The following is a 27993-nucleotide window of genomic DNA, read 5'->3' as shown; positions in this document are numbered from 1 at the left end:
ATAGGGAAGGCCAAGGTCACAGCTAGTGAGTGGCAGAGTGGGGACTGGAACCCAAGACGGTGGGAGGCCAAGAGGCCCCTCCTGGATGCTAAGTGCCTCCCCCCCTCCCCCTGCCGCCTGGCTCCCAGGAGCAGGGCGAGGGGTAGGCCTGCACCTTGAGGTAATGCCGGTGGTTCATGTACGTGCGCACCAGGGACCGGAACTTCACCAGATTTCTCCTCATCTGCTGATACCGCTGCCTGAGGGTGGGGTGGAAAGAAGTGTCTGGGGGGGCGGGTGGGGAGGGCAGGGGTTGGGATCACAGGGTGGCCAAGGTGCAGAGATGCCCACGCCAGCCTGGCCTGGGTATCAGCACCCAGGGTTCACTGTGGGAGCCCTGTGGAGCTCAGAGAGGGGCAGTGACTTGGCCAAGGCCACACAGCAAATTAAGTGGCAGGGCCTGGAGCACGTGCATCCCATCGGCTTGTCGTCCCAGGGCTCCTAGGATGCCGGCTGGGGCCCCTCTTGGCTGGAAAGATCACAAGGGCCAGGGGCTTAGGTGGGAAGGACAGCCGAACGCAGAGACAGAGAGAGTCCGAACATCCTTCCTGCAGAGGCCCCACTCTCAGCTTGCACGCCTCCGGGATGGGGAGCTTGGTACCCCAGCTCAGGCCTGGCCTGCGAGTCCTGCCCCACGTGGGCCCCGCACCTGGCCAGGTAGCCCCGGGCCTGGCTCTGCAGCAGGATGATCTTGCGGCGCAGTGAGCGGAACCGCCGTCGGATGAGGAAGCCTCGGAAGCAGCGCTGAAGCGTGAGGGCTGCCAGGTGCAGGACGCGCTCTCGCATGCTCTCCAGCAGCTGGTGCAGGTGCTCCTTGAGGAACAGCTGAGGAGGGGAGGCGGGCGGTGAGGCACGGACGGGCTGAGCGCCCAGAGGTGGGAGGAGCAGCGACGGGGAACTAGGCAGTGGGAGCGGCCCGAGCAAAGGGCCGGAGACAGGACTAGCCTCCCACTGGCCAAGCTCCACTGCACTGCCTCTGGGCCCGTAGTCTTTAGTCGGGGCATTTCTCATTGCCCCGGCTCGAGTTCTGAAGCCCCTGAACTTGAGGCTTCCAGGGGCCGCAGGTGGGCTGGGACTCACCTTGCTGACACCGACGCGGTACATATTTGGCATGACCATGCACAGGCGGCTCAGCAGCGACACGCACATGTCCCCACTGGCTGGCAGATCGTGTTTGAGGGCCACTAGACAGCGGTACCTGTGGTTTCAGTTGAATAAGACACTTTACTGCCATCTGCTGGAAACTTGTCATAACAGCTTAAAGTTACTCCTCTGGAATCTCTACACACACACACACACACACACACACACACACACACACACACACACACAATAAAAGTACGAAAAAATGCGGAACAAAAAATAGATCTGCTCTGTGACAGCCAGCACGTAATGATCTTGTGTAGTACACAACCTGAGCAACTGTGCATGGCAAGCTCTGTCCTGCCCGGGTTCTGTATTCCTGGGGCCATGGGGGAGCTGGGTAAGGATCTGTGGAGCTCAGGAACCACGCTGACTGCGGTACCTGTCGATGAACACCTGGAAGGGCAGGCGCACTGGAAAGCCCTCCTTGCGGATTCGCACAGTCTCCAGCACCCCCGAATAGCGTAACTGCGCCATTACCACATCTGGCTCAAAGAGGCCCGGCTCCTGCAAGGAGGGCCCAGATAGGGAGTTTGCACACTGGCCCACCCATGTGCCACGGGCACTAGCAATGACAAACAGTCCCCACAGTGGGCTGGGCAGATGGAGGCCCAGAGAGGCACAGCCACTTGCTCCAGGTCACACAGCACAGGGGAGAGGATTTGACTCTCCCAGGGACCTCAGCCATCACATACCTTCTTGTGGTTGGGCTTCAGGCAACGTACGAACAAGGGGTTACACCTGCACAGGGGCGGGAGGAGGGCGGTGTGAGGCCCCAGAGAAGGGAAGTGCTTACCCCTGCAGGTTGTGGGGTGGGTCAGAGGTGAGGCTGGGTGCCCACCCACCTGCGTGCTCACCTCTCCATCTTTTCCACCAGATCCAGGAGTGACTGTTGGAACTTAGCGGCCACTGTGTGTGCCTTGTGGAGCCGGGTGATGGAGCTGTTCTTGCCCAGGCGCTGAGGGGCAGCCTGTGGGGTGTGGCTGGAGAAGAGGTGTGCCACCACCTGAGGCCGGGTCAGTGGTCGAGGCGCCAAAAGACAGGAAGACACAGGGGGGCAGGGGGCCGAGAGACAGAAACGAGGAAACAGAGGTTGGTGGGCGGGGGTGGGGACAAAAGGCATTAAAAACAAAAAGAGTCAAATCTCCAAACCAGAAGGATAAGAAAACTACCTCCCTGGGCCCCTGCCCTCTCTCTGCAAGGCCACTGTCCTCTTGGATTACACACCTCTCAAGTCAGGGTGCACAGCACCTTCCAAGGGACCTGTCTCATGGTCGGGCTGACTTTTTTTCTTCAGTCTGACTGTGCACCTGGCCCCAAGGTGGCCTCCTGCACACATGGTCATGAACTCTGGCAATGACCTCAGGAGGGTGCCCATTTGACAGAGAAGAAGGCGGAGGCCCAGAGAATGGGGTGAGTGACTGAGAACAACAGGGCTATTTGGGAGAACTGCTCAGTGAGGGGATAGGGCAGGGCACGGCTGGGTGGGCAGGGCCAGGATGGGCCAGGAGACAGGCAGGGCGATCCAATGGGGCTGGCCAGGGGCACGACCCTTCAAGGGGCAGGACCAGAAATGGGAGAAAGTACAGAGCAAGGCAAGACTCTGGGTTAGGGTTGAGATCAGGGTCAGAGCCTGGCTGGAGCTAGGGTGCACCAGAGGCAGGACCAGCACCTGGGTACCTAGGGGACCTCCCCATTTCCTGGACTGTGAGAGGGGCCTGATGGTGGTCTGGGTGCTCGGGGAGGGGGGGGTGCAGAGTAGCAGGAGACGAGGCTTGCTTACCCGTGTCCGGCTCCGCACAAAGAGATCCAGCACATCCTGGCGCACCTGGTCATGGTTCTTGTCTAGGAACTTGTGCACCTGCAAAGGGGGAACAAGGGGGCAGCTTGGGTTGGAGCCCACGCAGCCTGGGGGACAGGGCAGGGGGATAACATGCCCCAGTGTGCATCAGCCTGTCTGCTCCCTTCCTACCTCCCTTCCTCCCTATAGCGGGTCAGGGGCTCCCAGCCCCTGGGGGACCCTGGCCCTGCCCCTACTAGGCCTCTATCTCCCAATCTGTCCTAGGAGGTACTGGACCCTTCTCCCTGCTGTGGTCCCCTCCCCTTCTGCCCCCACTACCCTTCCCATCCTCTGCGGAGGGGGGCACATAACCAGTCTGGGTCTTGGCCCCCATCCTCAGTAGAGGACACTGTCCTGTGTCTATCCTACAGATGAGAAAAACAAGACCTAAGTGGAGACAGAAGCTTGGAATCCTGGCCTGAGACACCTCCAGGGCAGGAATGTGTCTGAGATAACAGAGCGACTGCATCATGACTGATAACAGCTACTCTTTTTTTATTTTTATTTTTATTTTTTTTAAAGATTTTATTTATTTATTTGACAGAGAGAGAGAGATAGTGAGAGCAGGAACACAAGCAGGCGGAGTGGGAGAGGGAGAAGCAGGCTTCCCGTGGAGCAGGGAGCCCGATGCGGGGCTCGATCCCAGGACCCCAGGATCATGACCTGAGCCGAAGGCAGACGCTTAACGACTGAGCCACCCAGGCGCCCTGATAACAGCTACTCTTTATCACCCACCGCAGCCCTAGGCTTCCACACTCACCACTTGAGACCGGCACTATCATTATCCCCATTTTCCAGATGTCCTAGAGATAAGCCCAGAGAGGTTAGGCAATTTGCCTGAGGTCACACAGCTGAGGATCAGCAGGGGGCCAGAGGCACCAGAGGCCGTGCAGGCTGTCCTGGGTCTCACCTGATAGGTGACTTTGCCTGCGTAGTGCTTGATGGTGAACTCGGGCAGCGGCATCTTGGGCTTGGAGTAGAGCGGGTTCGCGCCGTGGTGGTAATGGCACTTCTGCAGAAACGTGTGGTCTGTGGCCTGTGGGCAGGCGGGGGTCAGACGGTGGGCAGGGGACCTGGGCACCCTGTTCCGGGGCTGGTGGCAGACCCTCCAGGCTGGACTGCTTCCCGGCAAGCGCTGGGAAGGAGCAAATCACAGCCGCCTCGGGCTGCCCACTGTCCTGGGTGGGGAGGCTTAAGTAGACCCCCCCCCCCCGCACTTGTGTCTTCCAATCAGAGTTTGAGGCCCAACCTCAAGGTCACCTCCTCCGGGAAGCCTTCTGTGACTTCCCAGGCTGGTACCCTCCTCTGGACACCCACAGCCCCCTATCCAGCCTCCATCACCCAGGTCGTGAATGGCAGGTTGGGTGTCCCGAGCTCCTGTCCCCCAGGCCAGAGCAGAGAAGGCAGGACCTAGGCCTGATGGGGACGTGAGGCTCAGAGACGCTGAGCGACCTGACCAGGCTCACACAGCGCCCGTGGCTCACCTGGGGAAAGCAACACTGGTCATCGAGGATGCGCAGGATACCATAGGGCTTAAGTGAGATGAGGTTGATGCACGGCTGATTGTCGGCAAAGGTGATCTCCCGCCAGTCGATCTGTTCCCGGATGTACTCCTCCTGCGGGCATCAGGCGCTCAGCCTCCTCACCCTGCCCAGGCCCCATCCACCCTGCCTCCCAGGCGGGATCCATCTGAAGGGGCCTGGCCAGGGGCACCTCTGCCTGCACAGGAAGCTCACTCCCTAGGACGGCAACACGAACCATCTCTGAGCCCTGTTCCACCCTCTGCCTGGGACAGCCCTGAAGCAGGGGAGGACCCCCACCCCCACCACAAGAGGGCTTTTGTCGGCTCAGCACCCAGCATCTTCCCCGTCCAGAGCACAGGCCTTCACAGGTGCTGGTCCTTGGCTTAGAATGCCTTTCCCGGCGCTCCGCCTGATCACCCCCGGTTTGCCCTTAAAGAGCCAGCATTATCCTGTCTGGCTCCAAGGAGGCCCACTGGCCAGTCAGGAGGGGACAGGACTGCTAAGGGAGGCTCCGCACACCTGCTCCTCCTGGAAGATGATCTTGTTGAAAAGGTACTGAAGGTTCTCGTTTGCATAGTTGATGCACAGCTGCTCGAAGCTGTTGAAGCTCAGGTCCTGCCAGGTGGGCGGTGAGGCTGGGCTGCTCCCTCCTTGGCCAGTAGCTCACGTGTCCCCACCCAGGGCCCCGCTCCCCGGCCCCGGCCGCCCAGTGCCCACCCCCCGCCCCCCCCCCCGCCGCCGCCTTCCGTGGCCTCGGGGAGTGCTTGTGCGTGAGTGAAGGAGAGATCAGGGGCAGATGACGGTGTATGCTGTCGACAGCGAAGGGAGGGAGATGAGGCTTTATGTCCCCTGCCCCTCACCCACCCGTGCAGCCCTACCTCGAAGCCATAGATATCCAGGATGGCGATGGACAGCGTGTCCTGCTGGGGGGACACCAGTGCGTTGACCCGGGCGATGAGCCAGCCGAAGAGCAGCGCGTACAACACCTTGGCGATGGCGTCTCTGGAGCAGAGATGGTGCTGGGCCAGGTGGGCACGGTGCGGGGGTGGGGGGGCAGGGCTCTGGGGATCGGGCGGGGAGGAGCAAGGCCTCACCTGGCATCCACGGCACTCTCCACAGTCAGCGGGGTGAAGATCTTCTCTCGCATTGTCTCCTGGGGAGGGATGATGCCCCTGAATGACAGCGGGCTGGCCGCCACCTCCAGGAAGCCCCCGGAGGATTGGGGGGGGCATGGGGAAGAGAGCCAGAATGATGGTGTGACTGGTCTCAAGCACACAGCCGGCCAGGGGCAGAACACACACTCATCCCCCTTCCTCCTGGCTATGCTGCTGGCAGGGGCAGGGCCGCTGGTCTAATGGGGGAGACAGAGGCATAAGCAGACAGACCCAGCGAGATCAGCCTTGGGAAGGGACAAAGGGCCGGGGGCTGTGAGAGCCCAGGGGAGGTAATGACCCAGATATGGGTCGGGGCGGCTCCCTGGATGGGGGGATGCCTGCATCAGGTCTTGAAGGATGAGTACGTGTAGGAAAGGGAAGAGCATTCGAGGTGGAGGGAGCAGCCTACGTCGTCCAAGTGCAGGCAGGAGGCTCTGACAGCTCCGGGGCCAGGGGACTCACGGTCACTTTGAAGGTGATGGCCTTCTGCAGGCCCTCGGGGGAGATCTGCAGCAGCTCGGCCACGGCCTGGATCTCCCGGGCACTCACCACCGAGGCCGTCTCCTGCGCGTCCGTCTATGCCAAATACCAATAGCAGTGTGTTTTAAAGTAGATAACTCAATTTAAAGTTCATATAAAAAACATAAACAGGCTAGAAAAACCAGGAAAATTCTGAGATAGAAGGGGAGTGAAGGGGACCCTACAAGATAGTCAAACACGTTATAAAGTTACAATAATTAAAACACTGTAGAGAACTTTAGGGGCGTCTGGGTGGCTCAGTCGGTTAAGCGTCTGCCCTCAGCTTGGGTCATGACCTCAGGGTCCTGGGATGGAGCCCAGGGTTGGGCTCCCTGCTCAGCAGGGAACCTGCTTCTCCCTCTCCCTCTACCCCTCCCCCTGCTCGTGCTCTCTCTCTCTCTCTCAGATAAATAAATAAAATCTTAAACAAACAAAACAGTGTGGAGATAGACACACAACACAGTTTAATGAAGCACAAGAGGAAATCAAGAATTAGGCATAAATGTACGTGAGAATTTAGTACATGATAAATATTTATTTCTTCAATTACAGGATTAGGGTAACTGAATAATTGTATGGAAAAAAAAAAAAAGGAACTGGGTTCCTACTTCACACCTTACGGGGATAAATTCCTGACGAACCAAAGATGAAATGTGAACACACACAAACACACCATAAAAAGTTTTGAAAAAAATGATGGGAGAAAGCTGTTACAATTTTAGAGAGATAAGTGTCTCTCTAAAAATGATACAAAATCTAAATTTTATTTAAGAAAAGATTCATAAATAAAATACCTGAAAAATCTACATGGCAAAAAACCAAACCAAAACAGAACCAACCAACCACCAAGCAAAACACCAATAAAAAACAAAAACAAAAAAAACACCTGGATACAAATCAAAATACAAATGACAAGCCAGAAAACATACTGGCAATTCCCATCAAGGACAAAGGGTTGGTTTCCTTCTCATATGTAAAAAGCTCTCATACAACAATAAGAAAAAAAGAGGAGTGACCCCAATGGTGGGGGCGGGGGTGGGAGAGAGAACAAATGAAATGCGCATGGCGTACCCCGGAAAGGCAAATATCCGTGTCCCCCAAGCCTCTGAGGAGATGACCTGTGTCCTGAGGGTGCCAGGGCCCCACGGCAGGCTGTGGGCTCTCTCACCTCGTATTTCTCGAAGTAGACGTTGCCCAGGTGCAGGATGGAGGCCAGGATGCGGAAGATGCTGTCCTGGTCCTCACCACTGAAGCCCAGCACCTCCATAGCGGCCAGCAGCCGGCGGAAGTCATTGGAGTCACTCTTCCCTGAGATCTCACAGTTCCCGCCCTGGCCCAGGGCAGGGGCCGGGTGTCAGGGACCCTGGGCAGGCACTCCAGCTCTGTTCCACCCCCACGGGCCAGGAGGCAGGCCCTGATCAAGTGCTTTATATATGTTCGCTCATCTAGTCGCCACTACATCCCTAAAAAGTGGTCTTATGCTGTCCCCATTTCACAGATGAGGAAACTGAGGCACAAAAGGGGAAGTGCCGTAACTCCAGGCTGCTTAGCTTTGTTCTAGGTTATAGAGAAATGAAGTCAGGGAGGTCTCCTCTTCCCCCACTTTGGACCCTAAAAATGCCTGTCACCCTTGTCGTGATGAGACACTTTAAATCCAAAGTCGTGCCCCCCCCTCCCCATCACCTTCACAGGCTGTTAGGACACCATGAGTTGGTTCTCTCAGCCCGCCCAGGGTGATGGGGCAGGGGTGCCAGGCCTGGGGGCCCCTGGATGCCTGCCAGTGCTCACCTGGTTCAGGTAGTAGTAGGTCTCAGCCTCCTGCAGACTGAAGGCCTGCCGCAGCTGGGCGGGCAACCCGGCTAGCAGCTCATAGAAGATGTGGTAGTTCCTTTCGTTTTTGGCCTGCAGGGTGGGTGGGTGGGTGCAGAGAAGGGAGCCACCCACCTAGATGAGCCCCCAACACACATACAAGGCCAGGTGTGCCTGCCCATACGGATACAGGTGAGACCGGGCACCTGGGACGAGTGAGCCCCCAGCCTGGCTCTGACTGGGGCCGGGGGCGGAGAAGTGCTGGAACGCTGGTCAGGATTTAATTTTGTTTGGAGGACTAAGAGAAAGGCAGCCTTTCTTCTCTTGCGCACACCGGGCGCGCACACCTCCACGTGCTCTGTCTGTGGCCCAGATGTGCACACACAGGGCCTCCTGCTGGTTTACTCAGCCAGGGTGGCTGAGCGCCGACTGCACCCCAGGCCCTGGTGTAGGCCCTTGAGATCCAGCGGGGAACAAGGGACACAGAAGCCCTCGACCTCCTGGAGCCCAGCTGCTAGCTCCGGAGATAGACACCCACCCAGCAAGCCGCTGGGGACAATAAGACATGTCCGACAGAACAGAGTGCTCTGGGGAGAAATAACGCAGGGAAGGGGCTGGGGGGTTCTGGTGGGGTGGAGAGGGGCTTCATCTTAAATGGGGTAGCTTCCCTGAGCAGGTGCCATTTCAGGGAAGACTTGGAGGAGATGAGGGGTTGGGTCACGTGGGTGTCTAGGGGGAGGGGTGCTCAGAGGGAAGAAATCGTAGGTACAGAGGTTCTGAGGCAGGATCATGGCTGGTGTTTCAGGGACAAGAAAGGGCCAGTGTGGCTGGAGGGGGTGAGAGAGGGGAGATCACATGCTCACACAGACACACATCCCTGTTCATTAATTCAGCATTGCCCCAGCCCCACCAGGTGCCAGGCTCTGAGTATCTGCCTAGCCCCAGCCCGTCTCAGCACACGAGGGCCCGGGGGGGCCTGTCCCACCTGAAACACAATCCTGGATTTCTCGAGCAGGTACTGGGAGGTTATGGCACCAGAAATCACGCCCCTGGGGAGGGGGAGCACAGTCAGCTTGTGCAGGGTAGGGGGGTGGGTGGGGTGGCTGGCGTGGGCACTGAGGGGCTGCACCAGGACATGGGGTGCACCGCAAGGCCTTGCGGGGCCCCTCCCTCCACCGCCCCACTCACCCTTCCAGAAAGACCTCCACGAACTTCCCGAAGCGGCTGGAGTTGTCGTTCCTGACGGTTTTGGCGTTACCAAAGGACTCCAAGAGGGGTGTTGCCTCCAGGATCTGGACCCCAGAAGATGTGGGAATTGTTCTGGGGGCCTGGAGTAGGGAGCATAGCTAGGGCCACCCCTAGGTTTTCGCAGACACGGACGGACCTCCCCTAGGGCCCCCTGTGTGAGGGGCAACTGCAGGTGGGCTCCTTGTAGAATCCTTGGGTCTCCCCAGTGCCCCCCAACACCCCTCATGCTGTCAACCCCCACATCAGGCCACAGCTACCCTCTCCCAGCCCCCAGCCCCTCCCACAGCAGCCCCCAGCCAGGACAGGCCGCTGGATGCCCCTTCCTGCCCATCCTGCCATCACACACACACACACACACGCACACTCCCAAGTACCTTTATCTTCAGGAGCACCCAGGACAGAGGAGGAGGAGAGAAGAGCAAGAACAGAAGCAGGTCACCTGTAGCACTGAACCCTCTCCCTCCAGGATGCCAGGGGCCTTAGACCACGGAGGGACCACCAACACCTCTGGGCCGCTGGGGTGGGCAGGGGCTTTGCCAGGTGAGAGCAAACCCATGAACCTTCGAGACCCCAGCTGTCTGGGCCTGGAGACTGCAGTGTGACCCCAGGGTGTGGGAGTCTGCTGGGTCTACCTGCCAAAAGGTTCTGGGGATGTCCTCTTTACCCCATCCCCGTGGCCACCACTGCTGGTCAATCACCTGGGCTCCCGGAGGAGCCGCCTTCCTGATCCTGGCCTTGCTCCCTCGGGGTCCTTTGAAAACCTGTGTTAGGTCATGTTTCCCCTCATGGCTTCCACGTCACTCAGGCTCAAAGCCAAGCCCTTGCACAGCCAAGCTCCTGGTTGGTCCCATCTCCCCTTCTTCCCTCCCTCGCCCTGCACAGCCCACCTGACTCACCCAGGCCCACGCCGGCCTCTGGACCAGAGTTCTCTCCTTCTGTAGCCCTCTGCTGGCAAATCCTCTCACTTCCTTGTATCCTGTCTCCCCGCCCCCCCAACCCACACCACCCCCACCCCTCCCGAATGTAAGCCTCCACAGGCAAGAATCTTTGTGTGCAATCTCTGGGTCTCCAGCATCTACACCGGACCAGGAGCATCGGAAACCCTCAAGCAATATCTGCTGAACGGATGACACAAGGACCAGCATTTTCGGACCGCAGAGCTGCCCAAGCCAGAGCCAGTCCCAGCTCCCGTGTATTAGGCAACCACCACGTGCCAGACCCTTTGCCCTAATTATATGGCTGTTAACCACCCTGCAAGGTAGGTACTGATGCACCCATTGCACAGATCAGGAAACAGACTTGGAAAGGTGAGGTAGTGTGCCCGGGGACTCCAGAGTCCAAGAGAGAGATCACAACACCGCGCCAAGCATACACGGATCTGTGTACACAGCGTTTTCGGGCTGAGTCATTTCCTCGGGATAAATTCTCAGGAAAGAAGCAGGGAAGGCCCGCTCTCTGCAGAAATGTTACTTTGGGGAAGGTGCCAGTTCCCTCCATCTGTTCACGCTCATGGTCCCGTTTAGCCCAGGAAATACTATGTCCATCATACAAAGGAGTAGACTGCGGCCCAGGCGAGAGTGGGAGCTGGCCTTTGGTTGTTCAGTGAGTTGGGGTCTGCCTGGACTTTGGCCTATGCTATCCCCTAGTCTGAAATCCCCGTGCGGACATCTGAGTGTGGAGTGAGCCACTCCTCTGTCCCTAATGCCCAGCCGGGGGCTGGGGAAAGGGCTGCTGGGCTGGACGGGTGAACATGTGGTCCTGTGGGGCCCTCTAGCTCAACCCGCAGGTCGGGGGATGGCCTGTGGTTTGGGCTGGGCAGCATCCAGCCACCTTCCACCCCCGGGGAACACTTGTCGCATTCCCAGCCCAGAGGCAGAGCCTGTGGCCCGGGCCTCGGCCCACTGAGGCACAACTGGGCCCAGTGAGGACGGGTGGCCCAAACCAGTCCAACAAGAGGAAACCCTGAGACTTTTCTGGGCACATTGGGAAGTGTGGGTGGTACACTGTGGCACTATCTTGCTGATCGATGGGAAAGAGGTTGAGAATGATGCCCCTAGATGGGGAGGATGGCGCCCAAACAAGGGACATCGTTTAAGACCCCGGATCCAGCCATACCTAAAACCGACCCTAGGTGAGGACTGTCAGATTACGTGAGCAGGGCAGAGCGGCAGCTAGGAAATGAGCCCACAGCATTGCATCTGGCAGGCCCGTCCTCACACCTACGGAAGGCCTGGCACAGAAACCCCCAGACCCAGCCACGTCCCACCACTCTGACCGTCCTCCCTCACCCCTGCCGAGACTGCTCTCTGCCTTGAGCTTCAGATCCCACCTCCTCCGCCCCCACACTTCCGGACATGGGGTAAGTGCTCTCCCTTCCCAGACCCCAGTTTCCCAGTCCATAAATGGACACAAACGTACCTGCCTCCCGGGGCCTGTGTGTGGCTCTAGTATGACCCCTTATTTAAAGCACCAGACGTAGGAGGGCTCAAAGCACACATTTCCCTGCCTACCCAGCCAGTCCTTCTGGAAGTCTACACTTAGAGGTTTTGAAAGCCCCACCTGGAGCAAAGGGAGGTTCTGGAGTCTGAGTTGCTGGGCCTTTGCCTCCAGCCTCACCTTCCCTGAGTTCCAGGCTCATGGTGTATCCACCAATTTCCCACCATCTCTGTAAGGACACCCAGCAGATTCCTCAGGAGAAAAGACTGCCTTTTCTCCGCAGCCCTGCCCACATGGCCAAAGGCAGCTCCACGCGGCCTATGGCTCAGGCCAAATGCCTGGGGTTGCCCTTGGACCAATCCCCTCTCTCACACCCCAATCTGGTCCCTCAGCAAGTCACTGGCTGCCCTTGAAACTGCACCTGGGGGGCACCTGGGGGGCTCAGATGGTTAAGCACGGTCCCAGGGTCCTGGGATCAAGCCCCGCATTGGGCTCTCTGATCAGCGGGAAGCCTGCTTCTCCCTCTCCCACTCCCCCTGCTTGTGTTCCCTCTCTCGCTGTGTATCTCTCCGTCAAATAAATAAATAAAATCTTAAAAATATATATAAATAAATAAACTGCACCCGGGTCTACCTGTGCTCACCATCTCCGTCACTATCTCCCTGGCCAAAGCCACTGTCCACCCTCACCTGGACTCCATGATGCCACTTTGCCATCCCCGGGCACATCAGACCTCCTTGCACCCCAGGGCCTTTGCACTTGCTCTTCCCTCTGCCCGTCTGCTCTTCCGTGAGATGTCTTCAGGGCCCACTCCCTCACCTTCTCAGTAGAGCCTTCACTGACCACCATGCTTCGAATTATGACCCTCCAAACTCCCCACCCTCCTCCCTGCCTTTTTTTTTTTTTGTCCACAACTTCCCACCCTTTCACATACACATAATTTCCCTGTGTATTTCTTTCCTTCTGTGTCCTCTACTGTAAAGAAATTCCCGTGAGGGTGGGAGCATTTGTCTGCATTGCTGCTGCCCACTTCCTCATCACCTAGCCCAGGCCTGACACACAGTATGTCCCCAGGAAAGCTTTACCGAGGGTCTAAAATTCTCAGGTTTGGAGGACCTAGCGCTCTCCACAATGCTCCAACCCTGCACTTCCCCCAGTCCCATGTCCTCAGTGCCCCAGCATCTCCTGCAGCCCACCCCCATGCCTAGGCCCATCCTGCCTCTTATTCCACCAGGAAGGTGAGGCCGGGCAGGAGAAATGGGGCTTCTGCTCTGGCCAGGCCCAGCAGGGTGGGAACCAGAGCTGCTCTGGAGCATAGGCCGGAGGGAACTCCCCTGCAGCCATGCCCTGGGTGGGGAGGGTGGTGGCAGAAAGAGCTGGGGTCCTGGGAGCCCTCCCAGTGCAACCCTGGCCTCAGCCTCTCCATCCTCCGAGTGGGGCCGAGGAGAGCACTAAGGGGAGCACTGAGCTCGGGAGTCCCCGGGGAGTCAGGCAGGCCACGCAACGGACAGACTCACCTGCTGCGTGATGCCTCGTTTCTGGTTCATGGCGGCCAGGTAGTGCAGGATCAACTTGGTAGACTCAGTTTTTCCAGAGCCACTCTCTCCACTGACGGGGCAAAGGAGCAGAGTGAGCACCCACCAGGTCTCTGCCTCTTCTGGGCTCCCCTCTTCCCTTACCCTTCTTTGACCTCCTATGGCACAAGAGGACATGGGTGGGCCGGCCCAGAGACGCCGAGTGATTTTTCCCAGCTCCCACAGTGGGTCTGGCCTGATGCAGACCTGTCATCTGAGATTCCTCCCATACACTCCCCCACCCCCACCCTGCCCCACGCACACTGAAATCCCCAGCCTGACCCACCTGATGATTATGCACTGGTTCTGTTTGGCATCAAGCATTTTGGCGAAAGCAAGATTTGCAATTGCAAAGAGGTGCCTGGAGAGACGGGCCACAGGTATCACTGAGACAGGACCCTGCCTCTCACACCCCTCAGGGGTCAGGTAGGAGAGCATCTCTGTCCGCCCAAGCAGCCAGGTCTGCTCCACCCTTCACCCTGGGGAAATGCTCCCTGCCCCATTCTGGTCGGAGCCACAGTGGCCTCCAACCTAGGGAGGACTGTGGCCAGACTTGGAGAGAGACCACTGGGCCGAACAGGTGGGCTGCTCACCGCTAGGTGGCCCTACCCTTGGCTCAGGGGCAGGCGGGGACTCGCTGAGGTCAGGCAGAGGGACCCGGGAGAGCCCAGGACAGCCCCCTCCCCATCCCCAGAGACACTCACGGGGGATTTTCGCCCAGGGCCCGCCCGCTGTACTGCTCCACCTGCTCTGGGCCATAGATGCCGAACATTCGATAGGGGTTCACCGACACCAGGATGCTGCCGATGTAGGTCTGCCGGGCAGACAGTGGTCTCAGGGCTTATGCCTCCTCGTGGCCCGCCTCCCCTGCTTCCGGGAGCCTGTTTCCATGGGGCCAGGTGTCTGGCCGCCTAGCCTCCGTGTTTGCGCCTGGGGCCCTCTCACAGCTCGACAGGTCATCTACTCTGGTTGGGGAATTTCAGGCACTGTACCAGGCTGAGGCTCGGAGAAGGCTAAAGTGAGCAAAACCCTACAGCCGAGAATCTGCAAAGGCGGCTTTGTCAGCTGTCACGTACTTCATTTACGCATAGTCAGGGCCAGGCTCCAGAAGCTTCTGCCTCGAAGTGAGGTCAAATCTCCACTGCCCGGAGTGGGCTGGGAGTCGGGAGCCCAGGGTATTCTGAGGTGTCCAGAGCCCTTGTGGGTGGCACCCACCATCCTAAAATTCTCTGTGTTAGGATTTAGGATTTTAGAACCCCAGGCCCTAGCATGTTATACTCAAATGGTAGAAACCTCAGAATTCAAACCAGAGGCCACAAATGGGGGCTCAGCAGAGAAATCTGTGCTTCCCACTGTGGCCCCACAAGGCAGCTACCTTTCTGATCTGAGCCCCGGGACTTACATAGATGAGGTTCCGTTCAAATCTGGTCTTGAGGTTGGACAGCACGGTGGTCTCCTGGAGGTCTCTGGGAGGGCATGAAGAGGGGACATCTGGGCCCACAGAGAGGCAAAGTGATTTGCCCAAGGTCTCCCAGCCAGGAAGTGGTGAGGCTGGGATTTGAACTCAGGCCTGTGTGACTCACAGCTCTCTCTCTCTCTCTCTCTCACACACACACACACACACACACACACACACACACACAGGCTTTGTAACACTGCATGCCCCCCACTTCGTAGATGAGAGCACGGAGGCTCTGGAAACATTCCAGGAGGTGAGAGGCACCCCTAGCAGGAGGAGGAGCTCTGGCCAGGAGTGGGCAACCCCGTGGTGACCCCTTGCCGACGCCCCCCGCCCCACTCCACTCACTCCAGCTGCGTCATGTCCTCCACACCATCCTCCCGGGACTGCTCGCGGAAGCGTGTGGTGGGCAGGTTGCGGATGGAGTGCATCTGTCAGAGAGAGTCTGTGGTCGGCCTGGCTGGAGGGTGCCCATGCCTGGCCGCCTGGCCCGGACATGCCTGGGACTTGCTCCTGTTGCAGAGGAGAGAACCTCAAGGCCAAGGCCAGGCCGGGTCCTGGGGCCTCCTTGCTGTGGAATACTGTAGCCCGTGGAGGCTGCATGCAAGCTTTACTCGTGGGGACACATGCCTGCCCTCTGCCCATGTGTTCCCTGTGGCAGGTGCTCCCGTGTGCTCCCAAGTATCCTTGACCTGGGGGCGAGCACACACACACACACACACACACAGTTCCCTGCCTGGAAGTCCTCCCAACCTCATGCTCTCCCAGTGCTGACACCCTTTCCCCGGGTGGACCCCACATCTTTGCTTATGTGACAATCTAATGAATACCCATGTCCCGGTGGAGGGGGCCTCGGGGAGGGCGGACACTGAGACTGTCCCACTCAGCATCCTACCCCTGCATCCATCCCAGGGCAAACACGTAGACCCCCTACACTCAGACCCACAAGCAAAGGCATTTGCAGCTCATGCAACTCTCACGCACACCCGTGGTCTTGCAAAATGCCAGTGGACACGCGTGCAGGCCTGGGCTGCCTGGCTAGAGACACTCACATGTGTAGGCACATGCTCTCAATGTCCAGCTGACCCATTCACAAGTGCGCGGAGGGCCGGGGCGGTCTCAACCACAGCTGGGCAGGCGGGGGGGTCTCAACCCCCACCCGTGGGCTGCAGGATCTCCACCGGGCCCATCTACGTGCACACTCGCGCCACCAAGGATGCCACATTTGCTCAGACCCTGGCGCACACACCGTACACATGCCCGCTTTCCTCGTTTGGCCACAGTACGCCTAAGAACGTGTCCCAGGCATAAAAGCCTGTTTGTGTGCATCCCGCCTTTGCAGCCTCTCGGATCCAGCCCGCACCCTTCTGTGAGCAGGCCAGGAAAGGGGACACCAGGAGGGAGCCCTGCATGCTGCATGCCTGTCACCAGGCCGCTAAGTAGGGCACAGCGAGTATCACCCTGGAGGCCCTGGCCTCCCGCCCACCCGTCTGGCCATGTGCGCCAGTGGCCACAAACCCTGAATAATTCAGCCACTCACGTATTCCAGGGTGAGGAGGGCCCAGGCATCCTTGCCCCTCACCCCTGGGCGCCCCGCGCCCCGCTCCCACAATGCTGCAGCCCACACGGCACGGGGCACCCGGCGCCGGGGCCAGGGTCCCCCCAGCAGCCAGGCCGCCCCGGTCGCCATTGCCGGGCCGGCCAGCCGCCCGCTCCCCGGGGCACCGTGTGCAGAGACTGAGAAACACCCGCCGCCCCGGCGTGCCCCGCCCACCCCAGGCGTCCCGGGGGAGTCTCCGGTGACCACCCCCCTGCACTGAGGGCCACCCAGCATCGGGCTCGCGTTCCGCCATGAGCATGGTAGCCAGGCACGAGCTTGGCACCCTTCAGACAAACCACCTGCCCTGCACCGCACAGGGGGGCCCAGACAGACTCCTGGGCCGGCCCCTGATCCGCCGTGTGACCTTCTGGGCCTCAGTTTCCTCCCCATTCCATGAGGACACTGGAAGTTTGGTTCCCGAGCCCCTCGCCCTCGGACAGTTCAGAATCCTGCAGCCCAGGGAACTGCCCTTAAGCGGGAAGTCAAAAGAGAAAGACTCCAGCCCGGGGAAGGGTCAGCAGGTGGCAAGAGAAACAGTATGGACGTGGATGTGAGGATGGGACAGGGTGGACAGGCATGTCCTGAAGTTCTGTACTCAGACAAAATCTCTGAGGGGCTGCTGGGGACAGACACGCCATCCAGACTGGCCCAGAGCGCAGGCTGGGACAAGAGCCCTTCCCTAAACTGACCGGGAGGAGTTTCTGGAGTCTCTGCACCGTGCCCACCTATGCTGGGCATCCTCTTGTTCAATCTCCCAGAGGCTCTGGGAGCCCAAAGGCTGTTCTCCTCAGGTTACAGATGGGAAGACTGAGGCCCAAGCAGGCAGCGGCTCACCAGGATCGTGAGGCTGTCTCCTGCCCTGTCTCTCAGGACCGAACCCCCAAACCCTCCCTCTGACCTATGCCCTCATACCTTGTTCCACCAGCTTTTGGGGCCAACTTCGTCCCAGGGGCCCCCATGGGGCAGGGAATTGGCTCCAGGGCCCAGGCGGCAGGACTGGGGGCTGGTGAGCACTCGTGGCCAGGGTCGATGGGCCTCTGCCGGCAGCCAGAAACAGGACCAGAGCAAACTCCAGGCTCTTGGCTTGGGGCTGGGCTCTGGGTCCTGGGTCACCTGGACAGGGGGCCGCAGGGCGGCAGGACGAACTCGCTGGAAAGCACTGAGCTTTTGCACCTGTGGCATGACCACCGCAAATCGCCCAGGGCCCTCCTGGCGCCGCTCACCCGCCCTGGCCAGGGGCCCTGGGGCCCCAGTGGGTGCCAAGGGGGCTGGGACACTGGGCAGTGTTCCCCAGCGGCGCCATGGTGGCCACGTGGCTCTCATCTTATCACACGTGGCCAGTGGGTAGGAGAGGCTGAGCCTTAGCGCCTTGCGCTCTGGCGGGGAATCCTTGGGGGGTGTCGAGGTCCAGGGCTCAGGCTCTGCTGGTGGCTGAAGCTCCCCCAGAGTGGCCTCTTCTTCCGGCTTCTCAGGGATCAGGCTGGCTGATTTTACCAATTGTCCAGGCCCTGGGTCGTGGTATCTACCCAGGAAGACACTGGTCAGGTCCGAGGCTGCTTCCTCAGGCCGGGAGGCAGGGCAGGGCACAGGGCCCACGTCCTGGAGGAAGGGGTTTTCGGGCACAGGGGGTGGCCTGGAAAAGCCACGGCGGCTGCCTGCACCTCCTGGCCAGGGTGAGGGTGGGCGCCGCGGGCGCGGCATGTCCACGTCCCAGCTGGGGGCCAGTGGGGGCACCGTCCAGGGTGTGTCTGAGTCCTCAGACTCGCGCCGGCTCTCCCGGGGCTCAGGGGCGGCTGCCGCCACGGGCCAGGAGCCAGCGCTGGGAGGCGGGGGAAAGGGCTGGCGCACCCGCGGCTTCACGGCCCTGGTGGGCGGCTCACTGTGGCGGCGCCACGCGCGCGGGAGGCGCGAAGGCAGGTTGAAGGAGCGGCACCGCGAGCTGTGGCCCAACAGAGGGGGCGGCGAGGGCGGCCGCGGGGAGCCCAGCACGGGCGAGCGGGGTGGGCCCAGGCGCCCAGAGAGGCGGCGCGGGGTCGGGGGCTCCCGCAGCGAGCGGGGCCGGCGGGGCGGGGGCGAGAAGGGAGGCTGGAAAGGCGGGGCGCGGAGGGATGGCTGAGGGGACGGGCCCCCCGCGGGCGAGCGGTAGCCCAGGCGGGGCAGGCTCCTCAGCGAAGGCTGGCGCGAGGGCAGCGGGGTCCAGGGAAGGCCGAAGGCCGCGGGGCGCCGGCGGGAGCCCCTGAAGGAGGGCCGGGGGCCCGGGACGGCCAGCAGCTCGGGGGGCACCTCGGGGTTCGCGGGAGGGGGCTCCACGAAGGCCCACCAGCGGGCGGGGGGCGTGAGGGGCACGTGAGCCGGGGCGGCCCAGGGCGGCGGGCGCCGGCGGAGGGAGCCGTCGGGCGACGCGGGCCGGGGCAGGCCGGAGAGGGCCGGGGCTCGCGGCGGGGCGGCGGGGGGCCCGCGGCGGGGCGGCCGCCGGCTCGCGGGCGGGGAGAGGAGCGCGCTCCAGTGGGAGGGCGGCCGGGGCGGGGGCGCGGGCGCGGGCGGGGAGAGGAGCGCGCTCCAGCGGGAGGGCGGCCGGGGCGGGGGCGCGGGCGCGGGCGCGGGCGGCCTGCGCGAGTTGTTGTTGTTGCGAGTCCGCGCCTCGGCCCTCCGCAGCACGATGGGCGTGCCGGGCCGCTCGGAGTCCATGCCGGCCAGCTTGTAGCCGAAGCGCTTGTAGGCCGCCTCCCGGACCGCCGGGCCTCGCAGCCGCGCCTTCTGGCTGCTCCTGAGCCGCGGGATGGGCTGCCTTTCCGCCAGCGTCTTTTTGAGGAACCTCGCCAGCGAGGTGGCCGGGCGAGGCGGGGGGCGGCCCCAGTCGGTGCCGAGGCCCAGGCCGCGGCGGGCGCCGAAGGCGGACAGGGCGCGCTGGAGGTTGCGCTGGCGCGGCGGCAGGAAGCCCCAGAAGGGGTGGGCGTAGGGCCCCGGGGGCGTCTCCTCCTCTTCCTCGTCTTCGTCCGCATCCCCCAAGGGCAGAGGGATGTCCAGGGACGGGGGCAGGGACACGTCCAGCTTCTCCTTCCCGAACAGCTTCACCTGGGGCCGCGGGAAGAGGCGGAACCTGCGGATGAGGGACAGCCTGGACCTGGCGGGCTTGTCCATGCCTTGCTGCTCGAAGAAGGCCGCACTGGGCAGGCGGAACGAGGTGCTCTGCCGCTCGCCGCCCGCCTCCTCCGGCTCCTCCAGCTCCGCGATGTCATCCATGGCGTGGGCGTACGGGTTGTGGGGCGACAGGATGGGCGGCGGCACCCACGGGTACGCGAAGGCCGGCTCCTCTGGGTAAAGATAGGGCGCTTCGGGAGGGTAGATGGCCGGGTCCCCGCCACCGTAGATGTCTTCGGCGTAGGGGACGCCATAGGGGGCGCCATAGGGCACCCCGTAGGGATCCAAATAGGGTACGTCGTACGGGAGGTCGTACGGGCGGTTGTAGGGCGGGTATGGCGCCTCATAAGGTGCGTAGGGGTCCAGGTCGTAGCCGTGCGGGTACGGCTCGCCTTGGTACGCATCATAGTAGCTGTAGGGGGACGCGTACCCCGGCGGGGGCGCGTACGGGGGCTCGCAATCGTCGTAGCCGTAGCCGTAGGGGTACGTGGGGTAGTAGGGGCCGCCGTAATAGTCCGGGTGGTAGTCGTCGTAGGGGTCCTCGGGCGGGTACCCGTGGGGGTGGTCTCCGTAGGGCGGCCAGGCGGGGTCGTAGGGGTCGTAGGGGCCGTAGGGGCCGTAGGGGCCGTAGGCGCTGTAGCCCAGGTAGGGCTCCTCCTCCTCGTACTGGTAGAGCGACTGCCGGTCGTAGTGGTCGTCACCCTCGCGGTGGTAGTCGTAATACTCGCCCAGGTCCTGGAAGCCCTCGAGCCCGTACAGCGACTTGCGGGAGCCCGAGGGCCGGAACGGGGCCTCGTCCTCGAAGGGCAGGAAGCCCACCGGCTCGCCGGACGCGTAGATGCTGCGGCTGCGGGGGAACCTCCGGAGGCGGCCTCCCTGCCGCAGGATGTCGGCGCCCGACGGGAAGGGCAGCTTGCGGGAGCCCACGCGGGAGCCCGAGCGGTTGAGCCAGGCGTCCAGCGAGGCCTGCTCGCTGCCGGACTCCTCGGCCTTCTTGATGAGGAACTTCTTGGTGAGCCAGTTGATGGCCGTGGACGCCTTGCTGAGCGACTGGGCGCGCGGCCGCAGGCGGCCGTAGCCGCGCCGGCCCGGGAAGCGGATGACCATGAACGACGGCTTCTTGCCCTTCATCGCCCGCTTCTTCTTGCCCATGCGCATTTGCGTCATGAGCTTGGACGTCGACTTGAGCACGGTGCGCGCCTTCTTCTTGCGTTTGGTCTTCTGCGGGCCCGTGTGCAGGCCCCAGAAGAAGGCCGACGCGCTCCGGAACTGACCCTTCTTGGAGATCTTGGGCGTGCGGTCGCGGAAGCCCATGAACAGCCGCGACGTCCCCTTCAGGCTCCGTTTGGGCTTCTCCGGCTCTGGAGCCTTCTTCCCCTTTTTCGCTTTCTTAGCTTTCTTCTCATCCTCTTCCTCCTTTGCCATGGTGGCTGCCTGCTCCCCACCGGGGTTCGGCCCGTGTCACGAGCCCTGGGACTTGGAGACAGAGGGACACGCTGCGTCTCCTGCCCGCCGCTGGACACGCGGCCTCCTCGGGCTGGGAGCAGCCGGGACTGGCCTGGGTGGCCTGGGGAGGGACAGCCAAGCTGCTTCTGGCTGCCACCGGGTTCCGGGAGGGCGGATCCATAATTCATCTCCTCCTGAGCCGCCTTGGGTTTCACCCCAACAGTGGTGGAAAGTGTGTGGGTGTTGTTTACCAGGGAGCAGGGGAGGCCTGGGCCAGGCCTGTGCTGGGGGCGACCATCTTGGCCTGAGAATCGCCCTGAGGACAACCGAGCTGTCGGGTCAAGCCCTCCCTGTGCCTCAGCCGCCTCAGCCCACCGAAGTGAATGCTTGGGTCACTGCCACTTCACAGAGGGAGACTCTGAGTCCCAGAACAGGGAAGCCACCCGCGGGAATCCACCTAGCACATGCGTCCTGGGCCAGAGGGGAGCCACCTCTCCTGAGCCAGGGTGGGAGGTTCAAAGCCCGCTGAGTTACCTTGGAGGGGAACTTTGGACCCAGCAGGTCCTGGGCAAGGGAGGAGGGGAGTGGGCAGAGCAGGTGTCCAGGGCTGTGGTCAGTGTAACCAGACCTGGCCAGCTCTCGGGAACATGAATAATGCACTGGGGAGAACCGGGCTGCCAGCTCAGAAGGCAGGACAAAGTGGGGGTGTCTTAGTGGAACTCCAGCAGGGCCTTGCGAAGCCCCACGCCGGGGGGCTGGGGTAGCAAAAACAGGGGGTGGGTCAGTCCTGGCTCTGACTCTTAGCTCTGCTGGCGACTGGCTGTGTGGCCTCGGGAAATCCCTTTGTCCTCTCTGGGCCTCAGTTTCCTCATCTGTAGGATGGGAGTGATAAGCCATGCCCTGTCTCCTTCATGAGGAAGCAAGACTGGATGGAGCTGCTGGGTGTCATAAGTGGCTGGAGATGCCACCTACATGGCTCATATCTGGGTTGCCTCCCCAGCCCTGGCCTCTCCTCCCTGTTTCTGCCCTTCCTGAGAAGGCAGTGTTCTTGTGGCCCCTGCCTTCTCTGGGTGCAGCTGATTGCTCCAGTGTGGACATTTGACCCCAAGGCCAGGTACCCACTGTCTGGCCAGTGACCAGTCCACTTTGGAGAATCTGCATCGTAAGTGGTAGTGGCTGTTGCTCGTTAGTGGGTGTGTGGTGGCGGGGCGAGGGGGTTGCGGGGTGTGAACTCAGGGGCAGCAGCTCTGGGACCTGAAGCCTCAGGTTCTCTCCCCGCCCCTCCCTGCCCAAAGATCAAGGATCTGGACATACAGGGCTCAGAATGGCTGAACACAGATCTTCAATTAATGTTAGGTGAAGGCAGGGGCTTAATTGAGCTGACCCCAGAGCCTGGGCCTTCCAGGAGTTTTGGGGGCTGAAGGTCCTGCTTCAACCCCCGGGCAAGCCAGAGACCCAGGCAGGCCTCCATCCATCAGGCACCGAGGTCTCCACGGTGCTTAGCTCTGACATGTCAGTAGCGATGGCCCAGGCCGTGTCCCTGTCTGGGGCTCCCACCTGGATACCAGCCAGCCTGGCCTCTGTCCTTGGGGTGCTGTAGCCAGCATGCATTCGCTGTTTGTTCATTCGTGGGCCAGGCACTATCAAAGCGCTGGGGATACAGCTGAGAAGGAGACAGAAAAACCCTGCTCTTGTGGAGTTGACATACAGGGGTGGGGGGATTGTCAACAAACAAGGAAAACAAGGAAGAGCTATAATTGGTCAGATGGTGATGAGCGCTGTGGGTTAAAATAAAGCAGGGAGGGGGTGTATGTGCAACCAGTGATTAGGGACTGGGGAAGGTGACACTGGGGAGTGACACTGGGGCCAAGAGCTGCAGGAGGTGAGGGAGGGACCCCTGGGCGGAGCAGGAGGGCCCTGATGTGATGGAGAAGCAGTGAGACCGGGGTGACCAGAGTGCAGTGAGAGGCGAAGGTGGGAGGTGAGGTCACAGGTCAGGGTGAGGCCTCGGCCTTGACAGCAAGTGAGGGTGGCGCAGTGAGAGTGTTGTGGCAGAGAAGGGGTGGAATTTGGCCTCAGTCTTCCCAGGACCCCTCTGGCTGCTTCAGGAGGACAGAGGGCAGGGGGCGAGGGCAGAAGCAGGAGACTGGCCTGGAAGCCACTGTGTGTGGTCCAGCTGAGCGACCCCGGGGGCCTGGCCCGGGCCAGAAGCAGCAGAGCTAGGGGGCAATGGTGGGACGCTGGTACATTTTATAGGCGGAGCCAATAGGATTTACAGGGACGTCATGAGTACCTCCGGGGTTTCCTTCCTGCACAAGGGGAAGGATGGAGATGACACTGGCACTCTCAGCTGCCCCTTGCTACCTACACCGTGGTGCGTTCCCCGATGGAGTACTACACAGCCGTAAAAAAGACCATAGACAATCTCTGTCTGTGGATAGGGGACGATCCGCAGAATCTGCTGATGACCGGAGCACGGCGCAGAACAGTATTGACTACAGTTCACCCCCGGGCCTCCTTTCTTGTAACAAGTGTGGGGGAAGGAATATAGATTGCTATTTGCTTTTATTCACATGTAGAAATACTGAGAAAGGTATTCAAGAAATTGATGAAAATGGTTATCCGGCTATAAACCTTTCTGTATCATTCAGATTTCTGAACCTTGTGAGTGCATTAATGGAAAAAAGAGAGTGGAAACACCCCATTAGAGGGGCTCTTGGAAGAATGTCGGCCTGAGACCACAAGACCCAACCCCGTCCCCCGGCTCCATGTGACATTTGAGGAAACTGAGGCTAGGGAGAGCGGGCAGGGTAGGTTCGGGCTCAAGGACATGTCCCAGAGCCACATCCTTTGTCTGCTCTAAGTGGAGGGTCCTTGGTTCAGATGAAGAGACTGATGTTCAGAGAGGTGAACCGTGCTGCTGCAGGAGGGCCCACGGCGCTCCAGGGAGCCCAGCAGATGTGGAGCGGGGTGTCTCAGAGCCCTGGGTCAGGTCCCGTTCCTGTCCTGGATCTGACCACAGCAAGTCATGCAGCCTCTGCGCCTAGGTCTCCTCGTCCGTAAGTGTGGGTGCTGATGGCCCCTTCTCCGTGCAGGGCTGATGCAAGCACTGAATTCGAGAGCCTAGCCTGGGGTAAACTGCCATCATTAGGGCATCCTGTCTGCTCTGGGCAGGTGGTCTGGGTTACTGTGGGCAGCAGGGCCTGCTCCCATGGTCCTTTCTGGTCTCTGGGGCCCAGGCTTGCCCCCAGGCTATGGGGAGAGTGGCCCCAGTCAGCCAGGGCTGCCCCTTCTCCGGTGGGTGTGGGTCCCATCTCCCTCTCAGTGTCCCCGGCCTCGGCAGCATGTACGGGGGGGCTGTCAGGGATCAAGGTTCTCACCCGTCCATTCATTCCTCAATGTTGGTTGCGTGTCTCGGTGCCAGCCACTGTGTTGGGTGCTAGGGGCTCCCACAGTTGAGTGGAACCAGCCACAGTCTCTTGTGTTCGTGGAACTCCCAGGGTCACAGGGACACAGACTTGAAGCAAAGAGCCACCCCAAGGGGGACACTGCTAGCCATGAGCAGGGCTCTGGAGGCCAGGCCCGCCACAACCCTGGTGGGCAAACAGTGCATTGGAAGACCAGGAAGGTGCCCCTGAGTAGGTGACCCTGAGACAAGATCTGAAGGATGAGAGGGAGCGAATCAAATGAAAGAGGGAAGAGTGTTCCAGGCAGGTGGAACAGCATGTGCAAAGGCCAAGTGGTGAGAGGGGCAAAGGGATGCAGAGCATGTGGAGTGAGAAGCGGCCAGGATGGCAGGAGGGACCTGCCCCATGAGACCTGGAGGCTGGGGTGGGATTTTGGTCTCTATCCCTAAAGTAGTGGGGAGCCTCGGAAGGGTTTTAGGCTGTCAGGAGTGCCAAGACCACATACGCATTTTGAAAATAACAAAACCAACACTGGCAAGTTTTACTGTGGGCCAGGGTTGGTCTGGAATGCTTTGCTCTAGTATCTTACTAGATTCGCACGGTATGTAAAGTGGGAGCTGCTCTTCCCATCCTGTAGATGAAGGGCTCCGGATTAGAGAGGTTCCATCACCCAGCAGAGAACCCCCAGCGAGGAAGTGAGAACTACCCGGCCACACAGCATTCATTCAACCCTCACTGCGAGTTCGGGAAGTAGGTACTATTCTTCCCACTTTACAGGTGGGGAGACAGGCCCAGAGAAGTCTAGTGAGTTGCCTGAGGCCACACAGCCTGAAACGGGATTCGAGCTTGGAAAGTCTGGCTCCTGAGTGTCCATGCTCTCAACCACTGCCTCACATTGCTTCTTGGAAAGTGGCGTGGGAAAAGCTTTTGGGCCACCGTGTGGCGAAGGATGGGGTTTGTTCTAGGACTTGGGGGGACCATGGGATGTCCAGATGAGGAGTCAGGGAAATTTAGATCCACAGGTCAGATGAAACAGAGGCAGGGGGTGGGGGTGAGCCTGTGTAGGAGGACAGAGCAAGAAGTAGGGGGTCTCCCACTCCGGCCCTTACTGACTGTGCCAAGCTTGCTGGGCCAGGTAAATGTGGTTAGAAATGGTCGCTGTCTAGAAACGAGTGACATCGGGCCGGGGCAGGAGCTGTTTAGGCAGCATGTTGGGGAGAGCTGGTGGGTGAGATTGACATGGGGGAGGGGTACTTGGAGGAGCTAAGCCACGAAAAGCAGGTGGCCACAGGGAATGACATGTCCAGGGGCTCATAATTTTTTCAGTGGACGAGGCGCACAGACAAAAGGCCGGATGAGGGTGCTGTGAGCCTCTGAGTCAAGGAGAGAGGCCTCAGGAGAAACCAACCCTGCCATTTTGATCGCAGACTTCCCGCCTCCAGAACGGTAGCATGCACGGGGGGGGCTGTCAGGGATCAAGAAACCAATTTCTATTGTCTAGGACCGCCAGTCTGTGATATTTCATTACGGCGGCATGAGCAAACTAATACAGATTAGTTGGCAAATCAGTGGGACCGAGCCAGGAGAGAGAGAGAGAAATTGAGACAAACAGAGGGAGGCTGAGTCATCCATGCAGTGTGAAGGTGTGAAGGCCCAGAGGAGGTGGCCTGGACTCGGCCTCTTCATCATGGAGGTGTGGATGAGCCGGAGCGTTTGGAGAAGATGAGGAGTTTCCCAGCTGGGGTTCAAGGGGAGCAGAGGCGGTTAGAAGAGCTGCCGAGGGAGCACCTGAGGCAGGCCTTGCTTTGGGGGGACCCTCCGCAACAGATGGTACAAACCCCCCAGCCCCGCTCCTGGGGCCAGGCCAGAGGGGATCTTGAGGGCAGATGAGCTTTAGCGGGAGGGATTCTTGCCAAAGGAGGTTTCTGAAATGAGGAAGCATGGAATCTAAGCTGAACAGGAGGGACACGGACAGAAACACACAGATGTGGATGAATATTCATGCCCCGGGCTCCTTTGCCCCCCCCCCCCCAGTCTTATCAAGCTGCAGGCTGGGCCCTCTGGGAATGCAGCCCTGTGGTCTGTGGACGGGCCTGAGTGAGGGCGTGGGTATCATTGACCTTCACGATCTTCTGAGCAGGAAGGGGCTTCGGATCAGCCTGGCCGGAGCCTCCCCGCACAGAAGAAGGCCCAGGGAGGGTGAGCGGTGGGAACAGGGTGGCCGTCTAGGGCGGGGCCCAACGCTTGGCACTCACCCTGGTGGGGGGGGGGCAGGGACCTCAGGGGCTCTTGAGGGGCTTCTTCAGCCCTAAGGACACCCCTCTGCAAGCTGTCAGTTCACACCGACCTGGGTGTGCACAGCATGTGGTTCCTTCGGCTCTCACACGGGTCCAGACAGCATAACCATGCCAGCCACCCATCCAGAGAACCAAACATTCAACACAGAGAAGCAGATTGCCCGGACTTATGGACGCACAGACGTGGCCCAGGAAACAGCCCGTCTGTGGTGGGGAACACGGTGGCCCAGTGGCTGGAGACCCTTGGCAATGCCTGCCCGAAGCCCATACTGCCTGAGGACCTCTGGCCTCATCTCCCACCCTTTCCCAGCCGGCCTGGTGCACAGAATAGGCCTGGATCTGATGCTCTGTGAACAAGGGGCCCTTCCCTACCAGCAAGGCAAGAAGTAGCAGTGACCATCACCCAGGCAGAAACCCTTACGTGGGACCTCGTGGCCGGGCCTGGTGGCCGTGGGGAGAAGGGCTGAGGTAAGCCACGGAGCACTTACCTGTCTTGGCATCCGACCTTCACCGAGAGGGGAACTGTGTGGGCATCACGCCCATTTTATGCATGAAGAAACCGAGGCCCAGGGAGTGCCTCACTGTGAGTTAGGGGCGAGGCCCACTGCCCTCTCCCTTCTTCCCCTCCCTGCAACCCGGGGAGAGGTACTTGTAGCAGACCCAAGGGCCCAGGGCCGGGGTCTTCTTACCTGGGTCCCGTGGCCTGCTCCCTGCCTGCATGCCGCCTAATGGGGGTCCTGTGGCTGGCCCCAGGAGCATGGCCAGCCCAGCAGAGCCGCTCAGTGTTGCGGGGAAAGGAGGCCCAGCCCACCACGCCGACCGCCTGGGGCCCCATGTATATTTAATGATGTCTATTATTCCTGTTTTGTCTCAGGAAAGGAGCCCGAGCAGCTGACAGAGGAGCCAGGAACAGCCTGGAAAGCGGGGCAGGGGGCCTGCTCCACAGCCCAGCTGGACCTGAAGACCCCCGGGGAAGCCCTCGCCGCCTCCTGCCGGCCCAGTGCCTGGGAGCCCCACAAAACCTGTTATGATTCACTCTCAAAAGGCCCACCTCCTCCGGGAAGCCTCCCCTGTGGCTCAGAAGCCCCAGCTGGGGTTCAGATCCCAGCTCTGCACTTACAAGCTGTAGCAGCCCAGGGCAAGTTGCTGCCCCTGGAGAACAGGCTGCTAGGATGGCCCCGCACCGACCCTGGCATGCAGGGGCTCACTGACCACCTGCTGCCGCTCCTTGGCACCATACCAAGGCCCGTCCAGCCCTGCCTGCTGAGCTAACAGATGATAGACCCGGCTACCTTGCTCTCACAGGGGAGCCTCCCTGCCACCCCGAAAGCCACAAGGGCCTTCTGAGAATTCTGCCC

At 60.7% G+C, this 27993-nt stretch overlaps 1 protein-coding gene across 1 annotated transcript in view; it reads right to left on the bottom strand.

Annotated features, from left to right (window-relative positions):
• Positions 1 to 20910, bottom strand: part of MYO15A (myosin XVA) — a 50793-nt gene extending 29883 nt beyond the window's left edge. The window contains exons 1-24 of the mRNA XM_081805621.1: positions 17257 to 20910; positions 15093 to 15175; positions 14688 to 14751; positions 13990 to 14099; positions 13572 to 13646; positions 13229 to 13319; positions 9650 to 9655; positions 9216 to 9319; positions 9013 to 9076; positions 8007 to 8120; positions 7387 to 7548; positions 6162 to 6275; positions 5640 to 5698; positions 5424 to 5547; positions 5065 to 5160; positions 4507 to 4638; positions 3933 to 4058; positions 2966 to 3043; positions 2040 to 2188; positions 1878 to 1923; positions 1565 to 1689; positions 1120 to 1237; positions 689 to 864; positions 155 to 239 (exon numbers count right to left, since the gene is read on the bottom strand). Coding sequence (XP_081661747.1) covers positions 155 to 239; positions 689 to 864; positions 1120 to 1237; positions 1565 to 1689; positions 1878 to 1923; positions 2040 to 2188; positions 2966 to 3043; positions 3933 to 4058; positions 4507 to 4638; positions 5065 to 5160; positions 5424 to 5547; positions 5640 to 5698; positions 6162 to 6275; positions 7387 to 7548; positions 8007 to 8120; positions 9013 to 9076; positions 9216 to 9319; positions 9650 to 9655; positions 13229 to 13319; positions 13572 to 13646; positions 13990 to 14099; positions 14688 to 14751; positions 15093 to 15175; positions 17257 to 20910 — 5955 coding nt within the window. The remainder of the gene's footprint in view (positions 1 to 154; positions 240 to 688; positions 865 to 1119; positions 1238 to 1564; positions 1690 to 1877; positions 1924 to 2039; positions 2189 to 2965; positions 3044 to 3932; positions 4059 to 4506; positions 4639 to 5064; positions 5161 to 5423; positions 5548 to 5639; positions 5699 to 6161; positions 6276 to 7386; positions 7549 to 8006; positions 8121 to 9012; positions 9077 to 9215; positions 9320 to 9649; positions 9656 to 13228; positions 13320 to 13571; positions 13647 to 13989; positions 14100 to 14687; positions 14752 to 15092; positions 15176 to 17256) is intronic.
• Between the last annotated feature and the right edge of the window lie 7083 nt (positions 20911 to 27993).

Source organism: Leptonychotes weddellii, chromosome 15 (assembly GCF_054177405.1).
Source record: "Leptonychotes weddellii isolate Sample4059 chromosome 15, ASM5417740v2, whole genome shotgun sequence".
Lineage (NCBI taxonomy): Eukaryota > Metazoa > Chordata > Mammalia > Carnivora > Phocidae > Leptonychotes > Leptonychotes weddellii.
Note: the sequence above shows the minus strand (reverse complement) of the source record. Positions and strands in the feature narration are given on the sequence as shown.